Source organism: Balaenoptera acutorostrata, chromosome 21, assembly GCF_949987535.1.
Source record: "Balaenoptera acutorostrata chromosome 21, mBalAcu1.1, whole genome shotgun sequence".
NCBI lineage: Eukaryota > Metazoa > Chordata > Mammalia > Artiodactyla > Balaenopteridae > Balaenoptera > Balaenoptera acutorostrata.
This window is the reverse complement of record NC_080084.1, coordinates 30,241,338-30,261,083: the sequence shown is the minus strand read 5'-3', so window position 1 is coordinate 30,261,083 and position 19,746 is coordinate 30,241,338. Positions and strand designations below refer to the sequence as shown.

Here is a 19,746-nt window from a genome sequence, read left to right as displayed (position 1 = left end):
ATATACAATATTTGTTTTTCTCTCTCTGACTTACTTCCCTCTGTATGACAGTCTCTAAGTTATGACCCAGCAATCCCACTGCTGGGCATATACCCTGAGAAAACCATAATTCAAAAAAACACATGTGCCCGAATGTTCATTGCAGCACTATTTACAATAGCCAGGTCATGGAAGCAACCTAAATGTCCATCGACAGATGAATGGATAAAGAAGATATGGTACATATATACAATGGAATATTAGCCATAAAAAGGAATGAAACTGGGTCATTGGTAGAGACGTGGATGGATCTTGGTCTCTTTTTGATGAATAGAATGTTTTCATTTTAAAGTAGTCTAATTGTTCAGTGAATTCATTGGCGGTTGGTGCTTTACAGATAGTGTTTAAGAAGCCTTGCTACCCGCAGAGTCATAAAGATATTCTATTGTTTTCTTTCAGAAAACTTTAAAAATTTTAAAGCTTTATTGAGATATAATTAAAATGCTATAAACTGCCTGTTTAATGTGAAAAATTTAATACGTTCTGAGATATGTATACATCCATGAAACCATCACTGTGATTAAGAACGTTTTCATCACCCCTGAAAGCAAACACTAATTTTTTAAAAATTTCAAATATATACTTTAAATCCATCTAATTTTTTTGTAAGTTAATATGTAGTGTCTAGATGCATTTTTTTCCCCAGTAGGGCTTTCCAGTTGAGACAATGTTATTTATTGGAAAGATCATACTGTCTCTTCTCTGATGCACTATTTTGTCACACAAGTGACTATATCAGCATGAGTCATTGGTTTTGTCCTTTTGTTTGTCCCTTGAGAAATTTTACTTTTTAATTCTTGGAAAACCTTCTAAAGAAATATAGAAATAATAAACGAAAAACATTTACATTTCACTATATACAAATTAAAAGTTCCATTAAAATTTTTAAAAGGTAAAAGAAAAGGGTCAGATTACAGAAAATAATTGCACTGTCCAGGTAATATGATTCTAAATAACTGTGTCCTGTAAATGAATGAGAGAAGAACAACAACACAAACAAAGCAATAGGTCTATGGGGGAAACACACACATAGGCGATTCACAGAAGTACACAAAAGGTCAAAAAACGGTTTAAAATATGCCCATTCTGACTAGGAATCAGGAAAATGCAAATAAAACACAATAGTTTTCCTCCCTTGTTGGATTTGCAAAAAAAGTAGAAAGGTCATATTACTCTATTAATATATCATTGTGGGATTAGGAATCTGCATGTTCATTATACACTATTACTAGGAAACTTAAATAATACACTCTTTGAAGGAAAGAAAAAGCAAGTCACAGAACAATGAATGTCGTGTATATGAGCATGTACACATAGGTAATTACAGACACACTCACAGTATATGCATAGAAAGTGACTGGAAATAGACATTCTAAAGTTATAACTATAATGCTTTCCTTTTAGGAGATTAGTAGGCTATCGGGGAGAATAAAGAGAGACTTTTTTAGCTGTCCATTTTATGGTGTTATTTGAATTCTTATTACCTGTTTTATTTTTGTATTAGAACTCTAATAATAAAAAAGTAAATATAATTCATGCTTATGAGTACTAGAGAGTGTCAGAAGGCTACTAGCTACTGGACTAATGAAAAATTTGTAAAACTTGAGAATGTCATAAATATCAGTACTATACCAAAATATTTACCCCTTATTTAGACTTCTTTATTAACAACAGTTGTACTAAGAACACTAAGTATGGTAAGGGCCTAACCCTTAAAATACTTGTGTTATTCACACATAACTGAACATCAATATATCACTTAATCCAAAATTTGTGATGTTAATCATATGAATAATTCTATTGAAATACTTACATTATATACAAACGCATGGCTTCATTGGATGTTATTGTGCAGTTTTAATTGTTCTTTTTGGACTAGAGCTAAAAATGGAATTTAGGAACAGAGCACATATCAGCTGCTCTCGTTTTTACAACTTGAATTTGAGGTAGGCCAGTTGAGCATCTACTAAAATGAGGCTTCTCCAGTTATTTTCATTGCAAACTTTTCAGCCTGAGCTGGAGAGATTGAAAATGTAAAGTCCTCTGATCATGACTCCACCACTCTACAGAGGTGGGAGGTGGCGCCTAGTTCATCATAGAAGACACACCAGTCATCAAATTAGCCAAGATTCTTGATTTGGTGAAGAAAACTGACAGGTAAAAGTGAGAGTCTTATCCTGAGCCATCCGAGATTTTTCATTTTGACTTTGAATGGATTCTTCTCAAAAGAGAACAACATACACATGTTAAAATACTCTGTGTATTTTTGATTTAACACTGGCAACTTACTTTGTTTAAATATTTTAATATGTATCCAAGATTATTTTCTACTTCTGTCTAGCCAGCAAGCTGGGCGTTTCATTACCTGAGTCATCCTCATCCTCCAAGACCAGGTTGCCCTCAGCCTTCACCAGAATTCTTCTAGAATTGTTCCAGATCACCAGCACTACTAACTTTCCTGACATCCGTTTCTCCTTATTTGCAGTTCCATAAAGTTTAACTTTAAAATGTATAATCTAATCTAATCATATATATTCTTAGTTCCTTTGGACTGCTATAACCACATGCTACAGACTGAGGGGCTTATAAACAACAGAATTTCTCTCTCACTGTTCTGGATGGTGGTACTCCAAGATCAGGGTGCCCTCATGATTGACTTTTTGGGAGGGCCCTTCTTGGGTTGCAGACAGCCATCTTCTCACTGAGTCATCTCACGGTGGAAGGGGCAGGGAAGCTCTGTGGGGCCTCTTTTATCAGGGTGCTGATCCCATTAATGAGAGGTCAGCCCTCATGACCTGATCACATCAGAGGCCCCATCCCTGATACCATCACATCAGGCCTTAGGATTTCAATGTGAGTTTTGGGGATACAAGCATTCAGACCATAGTATATACATATATACACATGCACATTTAATCATTTAATACAGTCTTCTCAGTTTAAATTCAGGCTCCTAGAGAATAGGAATTGAAGAACTCATCTAAAATACAACCCTTGGGCTGGGATTCCAGTGATGAGTAGAAGTTCCCAAAGTAGCCAACATGCGAAGAGGCATTCTAGGCAGAGGAAATGAGCAAACTCACCGGAGTTGATTGACATACAACATTCTGCAAATTCCTGCAGGGTTAGTGAAGGAGAGTGAATGGAAAATGAATAGAATGATCAGAAGGAAATTATCTAGGAGAAATGGTGTGGCAACAGACTGAAAAGGGCCTTGTGTGCTTTGCAGATATCTGAGATGCTATATATTTGTTTTCCATAGAAAATGCATTTTATCTTGTGCATTTTATCTATTATTCTCTCCCAGTTTAAATTTATGTAAATTTGGAGTTTAACCTTTCTAATGAGATTGGTAACATAAACTATTTGCTTTGCTTATGCTTCATTGGAACCTATCTCAGCTAATAATAAATGTTTGATAAAAAGCTATTAATAAATCTGCAAACTTTGGGAGATTTTAGAGTTTGATACGAGAGTTTTAGTCAGTCATGGTTGACTGTTTTCATTTAACCTTAAGAACTGTTTTTGTTGCCTTTGCAAATCATAAGCAATCTCTTAAACCCCATGGGTTTTTATTGTGACAAATGATACATCAATAGGATATTTAAACCTTGAAAAATTCATAGCTCTCAGAAAGGAAAGAAGAAATCAGAATTATAATATTTCATATCACTCTGGAAAAAGGTAAACTCTATCAATATCTCTCACATCATAGCATTGCTGCATTTTTTTCTATTTATGCTTTAGATACTCAGGGTTTGAAGAAGCAAAGTGAACATTGCAATAAATTGACCTCCTTTTATTTGGTGAAAGACAAATGCAAGGAAAACTTTGGAAAAATTTCTTCATTAAATAAATATTTTTTTAAACTCCTTACCCTTTCCACAAGTATTTATTGGAAAACTACTGTATTTGTAGGCACACAGTTGACAAGTTCATAATCTATTAGAATAGACAGAAGAAAGACTTATTTTTTAAATCATCCAATGAAGTAAGTGCTTTATTAGACTCAGGAAAAATGATTGAGAATAAAGAGATAAAAAATTTGGAATCTTGAAAGGCTTGGAAGGCAGCTTTCCTGATGCATCTTTAATAATAAGGTTGAGAGGAAAGAAGAGATTGAAAGTGAAGAAATAGTAAGAATCAGGCATAAAGGCGTAAAGACGGCCTGGAGGATTTGGAGGATAGAAATTTATTTGCTGAGAATAGATGCTGATCAAAGGTAGTTCAGAGGCCTTTCATGCTAGTCCTGTGAGCGCGGCCCCGATTCTGTGGGTGAGAGATCTGAGGCTGCCCTGTGCTGTGTTCCCACAGGGGGGCCCCAGGGCTTTCGTTGAGGTGGAACCGAGGACAGTGGCAGGGCTGCTTCAACTGAACAGCTCTGATTATCCCCGTCTTTTATTGTAGGGTTCCCTGTAAGAGTTCTTTTGAGGAAAGGGTTCCAGTATAAATGAATGAATGACTAAAATCAATGACTTCTGTAGGGCGTGGGGAGTCCACGAATAATTTGAAATGGAAAGTAACCCCATTAAGTTTTTGCTTTAAATAGAAGTTTATAGTAGTTTAAGGAAGTAATGGTGAAAGAGAAAAGAAACAAATCCGACAGTGTACCGGATCGTATGCTTTCTCGTGTTAATCTCTTCAAGGAAGAGACAAGAGTAAGGGAGCAGGAAATCAGACAAAAATGACCCGAAACACGCCAGTTACAGGGCGTTCCACAAGTGAGGAGTGGATGGAGGCGTCATCGTGGAGATACGGGTGGTGGGGGGGGGAGGGAAGGGACCCAAGGGTTTCATTCTGAGATACTTAGCAAGCTGTCGGTAATTCCACTGCGTTTGAGAAGTCAGGGCCGGAAGCGTGAGTCTGAAAGCCGCCAGGTGTCAGGTTAGAGCAGGTGCCGCGGGGGCAGCTAGTGTTTTCCAGGGAGAGGAGAACCCGCCACGCTTGGCTCCTCCGCCTGCACCGTCGCCTCCGCGTGGAGGAGCCTAGCGCCGATGGTACAGCCTGCGAGCCTCAGCTCTTGCCTTCCTCCAGTGCAGGCAGCGCAGACGTTTACAAATCAACTATTAAAGGCACGTTGTTGGTTCTTGGAAACAATGACTGACCTGTTTGCAAACTTGAATTCATTGGAAGACTTTGTGCAGGATCCGAGAAGGTGACGGGGGAGGATGGGAATGACAGAAGTTGATAACTACAGAATCCATAGTGCGAGGGCTTTACTTAACAGACCACTAGGAACCCAAGGACCTTACAGTAAATTGGCAGCCACTGCCCTGTCACGGAGCAAACTGTTAACACTGGGCTGACTCTGACCGTCTGCCTTCCCTCCATCCTTTCATGGCTTACTCAGTGTTCATCATCATCCTGGGAGTGGACAACTGCGGGGCCGTGTGTCCATCACTTTGCTGCTTCACCAGCCTCACCGTACTCTCATCACCTAGACTGCCTTTGAGTTTAGAGAACAAGATTCTTGCTCTTAGAATAAGTCATCCTTTGCTATATTTTTATAAATTATTTGCCTTGCCCATTAGAAAGTAAACTTTTGAAAAACAGGGACTTGTCTGTCTTATTCATAAGAATATCCCAGGTTTTAGTCTTTTTATCTACACCTGCATTCACAGTGTTGATGATCTCATCTTTCTACCCCTTGGTCAGACCTCTCTCATGGGATTGAGACTTATATCCAATTGCAACACCAGCCATTCTACATGGATGTCTAGTAGGCATCGAGCTTGTGTATCGAAAACTGAACTGATTTACTTTCAAAACCTGATTCTCCCAAAGATTTTCTGCATCTTCAGTTTTTCACACTTAGCCTTAAAACCTCACAATCATCCCCAAATCTTCCTTTTTCTTCATGGCACCCACATCTCACTGACAAGAAAATCCTATTGGCTCTACCTTCCAAATATGACCAGGTTCTGACCACTTCCCACCACCTCTGCTGCTGACGTTCTGGTCCAGAATCTTGTCTGTTTCACTCTCTGCCGCCCAACCACATCCTCACACAGCAGCCTAGTGCTCAGGCTGAAGTCCGAGTTGGCCCGAGTCATCCTCTGTGCAGGAGCCTCGGGTGGTCCTTCATCTCACTGAGACACATGCCAAGGCCTGGACGGGATCTGCCCTTTAAACCTGACTCCCCTGAGCTCTCCATCCTTACCCTCCCTGACCCGTCGCCCTCCCCGCAACCCAGCAACCCACTCTAGCTCTGGGCCTTTGTCTTTGCTGTTCCCTCTCCCCCCAAGTTTTTCCCCAGATTATCAAGTACTTCCTTCTTCTGTCTCAAGTCCTCCTTCACAAGCCACTTCCTCAGTAAGGCTTCCCCCCAACCCCATTTATGCTGCCCCCAACTCCACACCCATCTTAGAATATCCCGTTCTTCTTTCCTTCTTAGGTTTCTTCTCTGGCATGCATCATCTTCCAACATGGTATAGAGTCAGCTCTTCACATTATATTCTCTCTTCTTCAGCTGGAATGTATACTCTGCCAGGGCAGAGACTTTTGTCTATTTTGCTCATAAATAGTGGGTGCTCAGTAACTATTTGTTGAATAAATTAATTTTAAATGCTATGTTAATGTTACCATTTTCATAAGATGAATCAATGTAATTTTAAGGTGTGAACACTTTAAACTGTTAAATTATTCTAGAACTCATTTTAAAAGTTTCTATTTTGCTAAGTTTTACCTAGCTCTTCCCATTTGATTTGCATATTCTAAGATATTATCTGTTTCCTTGAAATTACACACTGACTGAGGATGATGAGAAATATCACGTCTTCTACAAATTAGCTAATTCTTTTGCAAGTATTATTCGTGGACCTAGCTTTTATGACACACGGTTCAAGATGTTCATATTGCAGCAGACCTTTGAATGATGCAGGGGTTAGGGGCCCAGAGGACCTGGAGACTGAATCACAGCTGAACCTGAGTCACCTTTCCTGCCCCCAGCCTCCCCCTGTGCTGATTCCATCAGCTTTGATTCCTTTTCAGTTCAGCTCTAACATTCTGGAAAGCTTGATAGGCCTTAAGATGTGAAAGAAAAGACAAACGTCCACTATTCAAATGTTTGCAAAATTAAGGCATATAGAATTTATTCAAATTTTAAATTATTAATATATTAAAGCTCTAATAATAATTATCATTAGCTCACGCCTTGGGTATTTGATACATATGGGGCCCTGTAAATTGTGTTCTACAAAGGAAATCATTATAAACACCTACCCTAAGACATGGCTTTTATCACTATTTTCACTTTCAAGGTAAGACACCTGTAAAGGAGGGAGGGCAAGCCGCTTGCCAGAGATGCATCAGCATCTGAACACACTGCTTTCCGACATCAGGGTCTGAGCACTTAAACCTCCATATTGCACTGATTCCCTAAATGTCGTGACTTTCCCCTTCGAGTGATTATGTATAACTTTCTTTTTCTTCCTTCAAAAATGAGTCTCTGAGGCATATTGAAAAAGGCATATATTGATGTAAAGGGTTTAAACTTAATGAAGTGCTACTGAGAAGACTAGCAGCTCTAGAGAAATGGAATCAATAAGGTATAGATAGAGATGCAGATATAGATATATAGATAGATTTATTATAAGGAATTGGCTCACGTGATTATAGAGGCTTTCAAGTCCCAAGATCTGTAGTCAGCCAGTTGGGGCCCAGGGAGGCCAATGGTGTAAATTCCAGTTTGAAGTCCAGCAGCCTCAAGACTCAGAATGAGCTGATGCTTCAATTCTAGTCTGAAGATAGGAATGAAGATGAGGTCCCAGTTTGAAAGCCATCAGGCAAGATGTGTTCCATCTTAGTTGTGAGATGTTCAGCCTTTTTGACCTCTTCAGGCCTTCAGCCTGTTGGATGAGGCCCACCCCACTGGGGAGGGCAACCCGCTCTACTCAGTCCACCTGTTCCAGTGTTCATCTCATCCAGGAGCATCCTCACAGACACACCCAGAATAATGTCAGATCAAACGTCTGGGCATCCGTGGCCCAGTCAAGTTGACACATAAAATTAACCGTCACAGGAGGGTTCTTCTTCAGCTGTTTTACCTTACTCTGTCTGTTTTTTCCAGGTTTTGTCCTGTTTAGGATACTGTATATCAACTGGCATATTTCAAGTAAAATAAAGTTGTTGTTTCATTTTATTTTACATGGAGGTGATCTTAAATATTCTTTTAGTCTTTGTGCAAATTAAATGTCACTTTAAAAGTATTTTGTGTAGCAATCATTGTGAGACTTTAATACTACAATGATATTTCCTTATTATTTTAAGCCCTCTGTGGAGGATACATCCATGGAAAGAGTGGAACAGTTCTTTCTCCTGGGTTTCCAGATTTTTACCCAAACTCTCTAAACTGTACATGGACCATTGAGGTGTCTCATGGAAAGGGTAAGGATATTACATAGATTTCAAATATACAAAATAATTAACTAGATACAAACATGGGAACAAAGAAAAAATATTCATGTGTGAACAAGTAAGATAACTAATTTCCTCATGTATATTTTGATTGCTAATTTTGATTTTTAATAAGATTTTAGAAGAAAAATGGTCTTTAAATTATTGGTGCTTTCAAGCAAAAGTAGATTTCTTGTTTTATTCTCCATTGATTGGATAACTTGAATTTATGCTTGTGAACATAAGCTTCAAAATTAGGTGTAATGATAAGGAAAAGAGGCATGCAGTAAATAAAATATGACTAGTGCTTAAATAAAGAGAAATAAGAAATTATCTAAGCTTCTCATTTCTATGATAAATATAGGATACATTTTTATACTTGGCTTGTGTTCTAAGTGTACGCAGTATTATTACATATAATGAATAATTTATCTTCACATAATCCAGTGTTGATTTATGGATTAGATTTCATTATCCTCATTTTATAAACAAGTGGAGTGAAAACCAGAAACATTTGAATTTTGTGTAAGAAATACAGTTTATAGACATTGGATTTGGGACTATACTCTTGAGTCTTTTTTGTATGAGTAAACTTGTCATTTTCAAGAAGATAATTTGGAATTTTCCTCACATAAACATTATGTAGATTTTGTCTTTCCACTTAAATTTGAGCTCAACTTAATGTTAAATTGACATGTTTTATTATATACACTATCTTACACTCTGCCATCATGAATGCATGTTAAGAAGAACTTGGCCTTGAAGGAAATTAAGAATAAACAAATAATGAGCAACCAAGGTATTGTCATCCTGAAAATAAGTATTTGTATTAAAAAGGACCTAGTCATGGTTAAATTTATTCATTATGTATAGGAATTCAGAAATAATACTTTGTGGGTATAGTTACAGTGAGAACACATGCACAAAGGATCACATAAAACTATCATTTCAAAATGGTCTTCGCTCACTTGTGTAAGTTTCAATATTAGACCTCCAAGCCTAGATTTTCTAAAGGACACGTGTTTACTATAAATGGGAAAGTGATCTGGTCCTTCGCTCCTCAGGGACAAATGCTTTCCCTGAGGGGCTGCACGCAGTCCATTGTGACCCTCCTGCCGAGTTTTATTATGCATTTCTATCTGGACCTGCTGATATAGCTGTCTCTATGTCCCTGTGTCTAACCTTTATCTATATCTGTACTTATATATACTGAAGCATTTGTTTTTGCTGTTTATTCCTTCTTCTACCCATTCTCTGTATTTTTCTTTCAAACTTCAAAATTAAGGTTGCATTTTAAATTATCTTTTGATTCAAGACTTTTATGTCTCTAAGCCCAGAAGAAATTCTTTTCCCCAACTGTTAACTCTGCCAATGCCCCCCTCTCTCCCTCTCTCTGTCTCTCTCTCACTACCTCCATCTCTCTGTCTCTCAGGGGTTCAGATGATCTTCCACACCTTCCACCTGGAGAGCTCCCACGACTACTTACTCATCACAGAGGACGGGAGTTTCTCGGAGCCAGTGGCCAGGCTCACAGGGTCGGTGCTGCCGCACACCATTAAGGCAGGTTTGTTTGGAAACTTCACCGCCCAGCTTCGGTTTATATCAGACTTTTCCATTTCCTACGAGGGCTTCAATATCACATTTTCAGGTATGTTGGGGTCTTGTCTGGCAATACTTGTACTGTTTGTGTGAGCAAGTGTGTGTGTGTGTGTTTACACGTAAACGGCCGACCAGTGAGAAGCTCTAGTTGGGTGGAGGAGGAGTTGAGATGCAAGGGCAGCTGCCTGGCATCCACAAGACACCATGCCTCACATCGATTGTAAATTCTCATCCCCCCAAATTTGCTAATATCACTATCTCTTCAGTCTCTCTTGTCATCAGTTCTATCAAAATCTCTGAGGAAGCTGTCCTTATTGGGAAGCATACTCAGAATTAGCTGTGGTCTGATTATTTTGAATCCTACCTTCCAGGAGACGCCACACTTGTACTGAGAACCACCTCTAGAGTGAAAAAAAGTATGAACACACGCAGTCGAGGGTGAGCTTCTTGTTGACTTTAATGCCATCATACATGGCAGCAAAATGATACTCCAAAATTACGAAACATTTTCACTTTTAATTATAAAACATAGATAATATTTGTGAGGGATTTATGTTGTTTCAGGCATTATTTGTATGGGTTAAATTGTTTAATTTGAATGATGCTAAGAATGGTATTAAGATATTTTTACAGATGAGAAAAAACATTACAGACAGCTAAATGGTCAAACATGTGGGAGAAAAATGTAATCACATAAACAAGCAATGTTCAGTAAGCATCATTGTCAGATCTCCTGCAGAGTCTCAGGTACACCCCCAGCCAACAGAGGGAATCACTACCCTAAGATTACTGATGAGTGTAAACAATTATATTAATTTTCATTTTTGTATCTGATGTTTTGGAAAAGAAAGCATTTTCCCATTTCATGTTTCACTGCCCAGAGCTAATGTAATTTTCATAAGGTGGTTACTGAGTCCCATAATCACAAGTGAATCTTCTACTTTTATGTTCCGGTTAATTCCTCAATAACTTTTGATGCCACTAATCAGATTCATTGTTAAAATATCTGAGTACTTATTTATCCCCTGTTCTGAAGCTAAAACTCTTGGTAGAAGGGTTTCTGTGTTCCTCATTCACATCAAGACAGTTCCATTCCCGTATCTCACACAAAATAGGAATTAAGTTGTCAATAATTACTTACTAAATATTGCATGATAGTTAACAATATATAAAATGAAATACTGTCTTTTTTTAGCTTTATTGAAGTATCATTGTAAAATCGAAATATTCTTTTAAAAAAAAAGACTTCTTAGGGATTTTAAGATGCTCTGAATCATTTTATACTCCCTGTAATTATGACCAATTGCCATTTATCTTAATCTGACTTTGTTGATTTTTCCTGATATCTCACTGCATTAATGGAGCTTTCCAGATGGGCTTAGATTACTTGATTTCTTGGAAATTGGCCGTAATCAATGGTAATCATGAAATTGGCCGCTTTTTTTTTTTTTTTTTTTTTTAATTAATTTATTTATTTATTTATGGCTGTGTTGGGTCTTCGTTTCTGTGCGAGGGCTTTCTCTAGTTGTGGCAAGTGGGGGCCACTCTTCATCGCGGTGCGCGGGCCTCTCACTATCGTGGCCTCTCTTGTTGCGGAGCACAGGCTCCAGACGCGCAGGCTCAGCAATTGTGGCTCACGGGCCTAGTCGCTCCGCGGCATGTGGGATCTTCCCAGACCAGGGCCCGAACCTGTGTCCCCTGCATTGGCAGGCAGACTCCCAACCACTGTGCCACCAGGGAAGCCCTTGGCCGCTTTTTATATCAAAGACTTAAATCTTCCTAACGCTAATACCTAAATCCCTCTCTCTATATATACTCTCCCCGGGTGGATCTCAGTTAGTACAACTATGAGACTGGCACTCCACTCTGTTCTTATTTTCATCGTGATCCAAAATGAATTTAAGCAGAACACTCCAAAGAAAGAAAATGGCAGTGATGCAAGCCTGTGGATTTGGTCCACAGATATTTCTCATGAGTCTATGCAATTTCTATCTGTTTATTTTTTATTTTTTATTTTTTATTTTTTAATTTTTGGCTGCATTGGGTCTTCGTTGCTGCATGTGGGCTTTCTCTAGTTGCGGCGAGCGGGGGCTACTCTTCCTTGCAGTGCACAGGCTTCTCATTGCGGTGGCTTCTCTTGTTGCGGAGCACAGGCTCTAGGTGCGTGGGCTTCAGTAGTTGTGGCACATGGGCTCAGTAGTTGTGGCTCACAGGCTGTAGAGCACAGGCTCAGTAGTTGAGGCACGCAGGCTCAATAGTTGTGGCACACAGGCTTAGTTGCTCCGCAGCATGTGGGATCTTCCTGGGCCAGGGCTCAAACCTGTGTCCCCTGCATTGGCAGGCGGATTCTTAACCACTGCACCACCAGGGAAGCCCTTTCTCTCTGTTTTGTACCATCTCTTTCTTAATTCCATGACTCCCAGCACACAGCTACAAGCTACACAGCTACAAGGAGTCTTTTGATTACAAAAGTCAGAGTGCAACTCTGAAACTGACTCCTTTCGTAAACTCCCTAAAAAACAAGCAAGCAAACAACAGAAACAACAAAACACACTTTTCTGGGTCTTTGTAGCTCTTTGGGGCAGTTTTAAAATATCTTTAAATATTAAGACTAAATTGGCAACACTTCGTGAACATGCGGAACAATTCATTTGGTCACAGCCAGTAGAAGACAATCTATAAAGCTTGCACAAGGAATCGCTTTCATCAAGACTGTGTCACACACATGCTCAGACAGTCTTTTTAAAGACAAAACACACCTTTGATTGCAAAGCTGATTCTAAAGGAAACGTATTCTTTAGGTATGCTAAAGGAATCATTTCATCTGCAGGCATGTTGCCTTGAAACTGGGCTGCGAACAATTGCCAGTGACACTAACACAATGGAGTTTATTCTTTGTGCCCAAATAAGTAACCACTTTATTATGCAATTGAAGCATTTACCCTTCTGGAGACTTTTCTGATATTTGTACAAAATCAGTATGCTGTTATAGCTGGATTTTTTTCCTTGTTAGTCCAGTTTATTTCTTTCTTTTCTAGAAGGTTTATTAAAGGGTCATTTCTCAGTTATGGCTCCCAGTCAGTGTCCCCGCAGAGACTAATGGAAATACTGGGGGAAAGGGCTCCTTATTCAAGCATGTTTAGGTCGAGCCGCCCACACTCCCTGCTCTATCCTGAGTGTCCGCTACTGACTGTTCTCCGTGTACACTCTGTGTACACTTACTTATTCCAGCCTTCTCCATGCCTCCTATGATACTACTTTTAGAATGCCAACTTTCTGTGAATTCACATAGTTTCCTGGTCATTCTCTTCAAAAGATGAGAATCTGGACAACTTAGTGCCTTTACAGATGTGGTTTCCTCTTCATTCAAAACCCTTCTTCAGGGACTTCCCTGGTGGCATAGTGGATAAGACTCCACGCTCCCAATGCAGGGGCCCCAAGTTTGATCCCTGGTCAGGGAACTAGATCCCACATTCGTGCTGCAACTAAGAGTTCACATGCCACAACTAAGGAGCCCGCCTGCCACAACTAAGACCCCACACAACCAAATAAATAAATGTTAAAAAAACAAACCCTTTTTCATTCCTCACCAGGCAAAACTCCACCCAGATCAAGCACTGTCTGTTGCTCACAGTCTTCTCCCTCTTCCTTAAGCAGAGTTATTTTCCTCCTACCTTCCCATAACACTATTTATATACCAAAATTGTGTATTTTCCAACATTATTTTTCCATATTTGTCTCCTTCACTGTACAGTGAAGATCTATTCATGTGGCTTCTCCCGTTGTTGCATCATCAGTGCCTGGGAAAGAGTGCAGAGTGCTCATTCTTTTATTTATTTATTTATTTTTAATTCAGTGAGTGTTTGCTGAGCACCTACAAGGTACCAAGAATTATTCTAGGCCCTGGAGACACAGTAGGGAATAACACAAAGGGCCTGCCTTCATAGAGCCTGTAATCCAGTGGGGGAGATAGTAATGGGGGATGCTGTCAGAAAGAATAAAATGGTGAAGGAGTTAAAAGATGCTGACGTGTAGAGAGTTGCCACGGTAGGTCTATCTGATAAGCTGACGCTTGATTTCAAAGACGTGAAAGAGTAGGCCAGGCTGATACAGGGGACGTGGTCCTCAGAAGAAGGAAGAGCAGCAGTGCGAGTGTGCGGGCAAGTTTAGGGTTAAAGAAGCAGGTCGCTGTGGTCAGAGCCCGGTAATTGAGATGGTCATATAAGTACCTTGGCTGTGAATTGTGTTATGCAAAGCCATTGGAAGGATTTGAACAGGGATGGGCATGATCTGACCTTTTTCAAAACTCATTCTAAGTAACGTCCAACGTTAACACAGGATCTTAGGTAAGATGCTGTTACACAGTAAGCCGCACAGGAGACAGCAGAAGCTGAGGCTGTGGGGTGGGTGCTGGAGTGAAGTGGACCAGGTCAGCTGGGATCGAATGTGTCTAAAATACAGACAGGGGTCAAGGTCATCGTCTCTGTGAATGAGGATGCCACGCTTCATGTGGCAGACATGGGGACTGAAGCAGGTTTGGGAGGAAAAATATAAAATTTTGCTTTGGGAAATTTTAGGTATATATCCAGGAGGGGTTATCAAGAGTCTTGAGTTCACAGAGAGAGTTAAGTCAGGAAAAAAAAAATTGAAGTTCATCAATAAATAGACAAAATTTAAAATCGTGGGGCTGGGTAAGCTGGGAAATGAGTGTAGCTGCACAGAAAGAAGGTACTAGGTTTAAGCTGGGGCAGAACATTTTGGTGCAAAGATGAGGAGGGTTCAAACCATGGACTGAGAAGGTGGGACCCTGAGCTAGGAGGAGAGAAAGGATAACCCTTCAAGGAGGAAGAGGGCTTCCACTGTCTAAGTAGGAGGAGGAGCAAGGCTTGGTGAGTGGGCTCACAAGTGGAGGTCGCGGAGGCTCTGGTTTGGAAGGGAGCCTGGCTGGTGGGTGGAGAGGGACTGGGAAGAGGTAACGTGAAAATAGAACATGGAACGCTTCTGAAGAGCTGGTGCCGAAGGTGCCCAAGCAGGCGCCGTGGCTGTGGTCATTGTGAGGTCATGAGAGTGGTTTTTATTCAGTGGATTGGTGTGTCACATTCTTAAAATGGGCCCTGGAACACATGTTTGTGTGCTCATGGGAATGAGACTAGAGAATTGATGAAGAAAAATAGAGTAAGTTCTATGAACAAAATCTTTGAGTCAGGGAACTTGGAATCCTGAGGGCAATACATTTTTATTCTGCTGGATGACTAACTGGAAACGTATGCTGTGCAAATACACACTGTGTAATAGCCCATAAGTGACAACTGATACAAGAGGACCTTTATATGACCTTGTGTGGGAGGATGGAACTAATCCACACCTCTAATCTCACGGTGTTGGATCAGGCTTCCTATTTCAGTAGGTATTTTTCAGAGGACATCAGTAGAAATATGAAATAAAAATATACACAACCATACGATTACAGTGTTTTTCTCTATAATACAATAGACCTAGCATAAATAATATCAAACTATTCTCTTACTTGGCAAGAGTTTTCAATTGCTTTTAAAGAAATGACAGCAAAGATGTGATTCGAGTTGAGAGTATACAGTATATTAGGAGGAGAATGACTTCTGTCAGATGAAGATAAAGTTCCCTGGATTGTGACAGCTTTATTTTACTATTTCCTAGAAAGTCTACCATTATGTTTTGGTATGACAAATATTTGTTGAGTTGAATTAAATGATATTACCTTTTTTTTTTTCCTTGCTGGGTCATACTAAAAATAGGTCAAATTAATGAGTATATCTCCAGAGTGGTGAGAGTAGTTTGAATATGTTAGGGATCCAGAATAGATTTTTTATCTAAATGAAAAACAGGATAAAGACAATGTAGAAAGTGTGGAGCTCAGATGTTGACCAATAAGTTGGGTGAGATGAGGGAAAAATTGGAGCAGAGATTTCCTCTTCATAGGGGGTTGGGATGCCAGTGATGAAACTTGTGGATGATGGGAGTAGAAAAGATGGATTAAAATTGAGAAATATTGGGGGAAATGATGGTTTGGATTTAATATGTTCCTTGAGAATACAGAATCCACACTTTAGAGTCAGAACTTGAAAGATAGTAGTTGGAAATCAGAAAGCAAAGGCAATATCTTTTCAGATGGACTAGGACAGTTTCCCCGCCACCATAGGAAAAACTTTTGTCTCCCACTCATTGCAATAATGCTCATCCTTTAATCAACACTTTAACCTCTTTGAAGCTCTTTCCACCATTCAAACCCCTAATGGTGGCCCACTGTTTGATCCTGTTTGACTAAACACTGGGCATTACACGCTGAGAACACAGCAAGAAGGATCAACAACACACTGAAAGATGGCCCGTGAGACCCATGACAACCAGAGTGCAGTTGTACCCACATACAGAGATTTGAAAGAGTTGGTACTAAAGAATGAGACAAATACAAAATGCTGTTATTAGTACTGTTATTTTGGACATTTAATCCCCAAATGCAGCAATACACCAGACATTATTCTTTTTTTTCTTTTTAACTAAATTTAGCACTTCCTTCCTGGGTAGTTTACAGAAATTTCTAGCAGGATCCAGAAGTTTTTCATTACGTGTCAATAAAATATGGTTTATAAATTGAAAAATAGACAGGAAAAGGTTTTGCTATTCCATACTGAGGTGTATTTTAGGGGTGAAATTGGTTATGGTAAGCTTTCCACCCTGTGAAGAAACCCTGTGATACTGCTTTTAGTTTGTTCTGCATTGGGTCTTGTTTATCCAAAACACCTGTAAGAGGACAGTGACTGATTTTAGCAATTGCGTGCATCACTAAAATAACTTCCTACTGTTAAAGGGACAGTTTTGAGTGGGTCATGTTATTATAATGTTCTACATTTATTTTAAAAATACTATATTCCATTTGTCATGAGAAAACTCATAGTACAAAGGAAGACAATCCATATGACAGTTACAGCAGAGCCTGGGGGAATAAAAAATATATATATATGTTTATTTTTTAAGTAATAGCACCTTTTTATTCTTGCGAAATAATTTTTGAGTATTTACCTGGGTTCCCACAAGTGTACTCTGTCTCTTCATGTCTCAGAATATGACCTCGAGCCTTGTGACGATCCTGGCGTCCCTGCTTTCAGCAGGAGAATCGGTTTTCACTTCGGAGTTGGAGACTCTCTGACGTTTTCGTGCTTCCCAGGTTATCGCTTAGAAGGCGCAACCAAGCTCACGTGCCTGGGCGGGGGCCGTCGTGTATGGAGCGCATCTCTGCCAAGGTGTGTGGGTAGGTGGTCACGTGCTTTCATTTCATTCACCCGGGGGGGCAGGGCGCGGTGCGGTCAGCGTGCAGGGCCCCACCAGGCATGGGAGGGCAGGAGGCCGGCACTGGGCGGGCGCTCCGCTCCCCGGGGAGGTGGAGGAGGCAGCCTCTCTGGGCTGTGGTTACCTCATCGGTAAAGCCAGCCCCTTTCAGCCCTAAGACGTCCTGACTGAAGAGGAGTGAAACTAAAGCATGTGTCAAGCATATTTATGGAGGAGGAAAAAAAAAAAAAAAAAATATATATATATATATATGCACACACACACACACACACACACACACACTATATACCTGGGACAAAAGACAAAATAAAAGCTAGAAGCCATGCTGTATTAACACAACCTTTGACAATTCTGTTGCTTAAGAGCAGTGGTATCACCTGGTATAATGCTGCGGACAATTTAAAATACTCGTTTTGTTGTTTTTTTACACTTTGACTCTGATTAGATGATCGTGCATACTCTCGCAAAGTGGGGGTTGTAGACATTTTAACACTGAATTAGCTTTTTCACAGTGTTCTTGAAGATTTCAAGAGGTCATTCCAGAGAGTAATAGGAATCTTTATTTAGGTACTTGAAACTAGGCACTGTGCTAAGACGGAATTAAGATGCCTATTCAATGGGGTGTATTTATTGTTAATCTGAACCTGTGCTGCTGTAGGGAGTTCCTCAGAGAATTGTGGTGGCTCTGTTTAACTATGGAATCTTGGCTACAGGTCTAGAGGGTCTGGTCATCAGCCCCAGAGGCAATATCTGCTACCTGCCACTTGGCCACGTTGCTCAGCATGTAAAGGGCGTACAAGCTGTCCTTTAAAGTCACAGAAACTGGCTAATGTAGCATTATGACATTTGTCTAGTGATGAACCATGGACCCCCTTAATTGTGAGCCTTCTGAGTCCTTGAGGCACCTGTGATCTTACCAGCTGATAAACTAGAGGCAGGTGGGGAAGTTGTGAAAATATGATTTCATAACCCATAAAAATGCTAAGTTGTTAACTTAGTAAACCAGATTTTTCCAATGCACAGAATCTCTTCAATTATTTAGGAATATTATGTGGTTCAAAAGTTAATATACTGTCTTTTTGTGTTCCAGTATGCCATAGATAGTAGGATAGTGAGGACTTCATTATAAAAAAATTAGACAAGTGAATATGAATCAAATCATCTTTATCTCTTGCCAGGGCACATATCTGATCTTTCTATGATGTGGCTTTCTCCTAAAACAGTAGTTCTCACTTTTTTTTTTTTTAGTTATGATTTTTATTTGAGATTTGGATGCCAATTTTGAACACTATCTCAAGAAAAAAAGGTACAATATTTTCTAGATGATCCTAGATGTTCCCAGAGTTGCCTAGAATCCATATGCCCCAAATTGGAAATTACTGAGCAAGATAGTTTAAAATCTGGGGGAAAACACTCCCAACTCAATGAAGTCAAAGCCTTAATCCACGTATGTAACATTGTCTATCGATTGTAATATTCCATTTGCATTATTCTGTTATTTTATCTAGATTCATCATCTTTACACTCTTAGTCTTGTTATTTGGGGTTTTACACTGTTGCCTAAAGTATAAAATGAGGAGTAACTGGGGTTGAAATAATAGTTAATGTTTATTGAGCACTGATTCTAGACCAGCACTACTCTGAGCTCTCTCCATGAGTTATCTTATTTAATCCCCCAGACACCTCTATGAAGTAAGCACTATTATTGTCAGTTCCATTCTACAGATGGGAACACTGAGGCACAAAGAACTTAAGGCCTTTGCCCACCGGCACACAGCCAGCAAGATTCCAACACAGAGCACCTAAAACCAGGCCTTTCAGCCCTGCACTGCACTGAGAGAATGGCCTGGTGGGGCCGTTCTGTATTTCACCTCTTGTATTTTACCTACTGCTTCCTGACTTTCCTTCCAGCCCATCTGGCCACAAGAGACCTTTAAATAAACATGTTAGTAAGGCACTAAAATCCACCAGGTGACCCACGTGGCACCTGGGAGTTCTCATTTCTCCCTTTCTCTCATTCTCCACGTTGAATTAGTTGCTAGTTCTGAAGATTCTGCCTCTCCCCAGCTCTCCAGGGAGGCTCCCCACTCATCCTCTCTGCCCAGCCTTGAGAAGGCTCTCAGCTTCACATCCTGAAGATGCTCCCCACCTCCAGGACAGCCCCCAACCACTGTTGCCGCAGCCCCCAGAGTGATCTGTCTGCATTCAGAACTTCACAAATCCATCCGCCTTAACAGAACCCGTGAATCAGCTCCCATAATGTGCAGAACAAACCCTCCACTCGCCGGGGACGCAGGCCCCTTATTCACTGGCCAGACTCTCCGACGTCTTGCCCAGCTCACTCATGTACTTGGGCTCGCACACACCAAGGCTGCACAGGACCTGAAA

General features: G+C 40.1%; 1 protein-coding gene across 1 annotated transcript in view; it reads left to right on the top strand.

Annotated features, from left to right (window-relative positions):
- CSMD1 (CUB and Sushi multiple domains 1) overlaps positions 1-19,746 on the top strand; it is a 1,828,277-nt gene that overhangs the window by 1,496,237 nt on the left and 312,294 nt on the right. Inside the window, exons 19-21 of the mRNA XM_057537433.1 lie at positions 8,308-8,424; positions 9,866-10,081; positions 17,132-17,320. Of these exons, the coding sequence (XP_057393416.1) occupies positions 8,308-8,424; positions 9,866-10,081; positions 17,132-17,320 (522 nt within the window). The remainder of the gene's footprint in view (positions 1-8,307; positions 8,425-9,865; positions 10,082-17,131; positions 17,321-19,746) is intronic.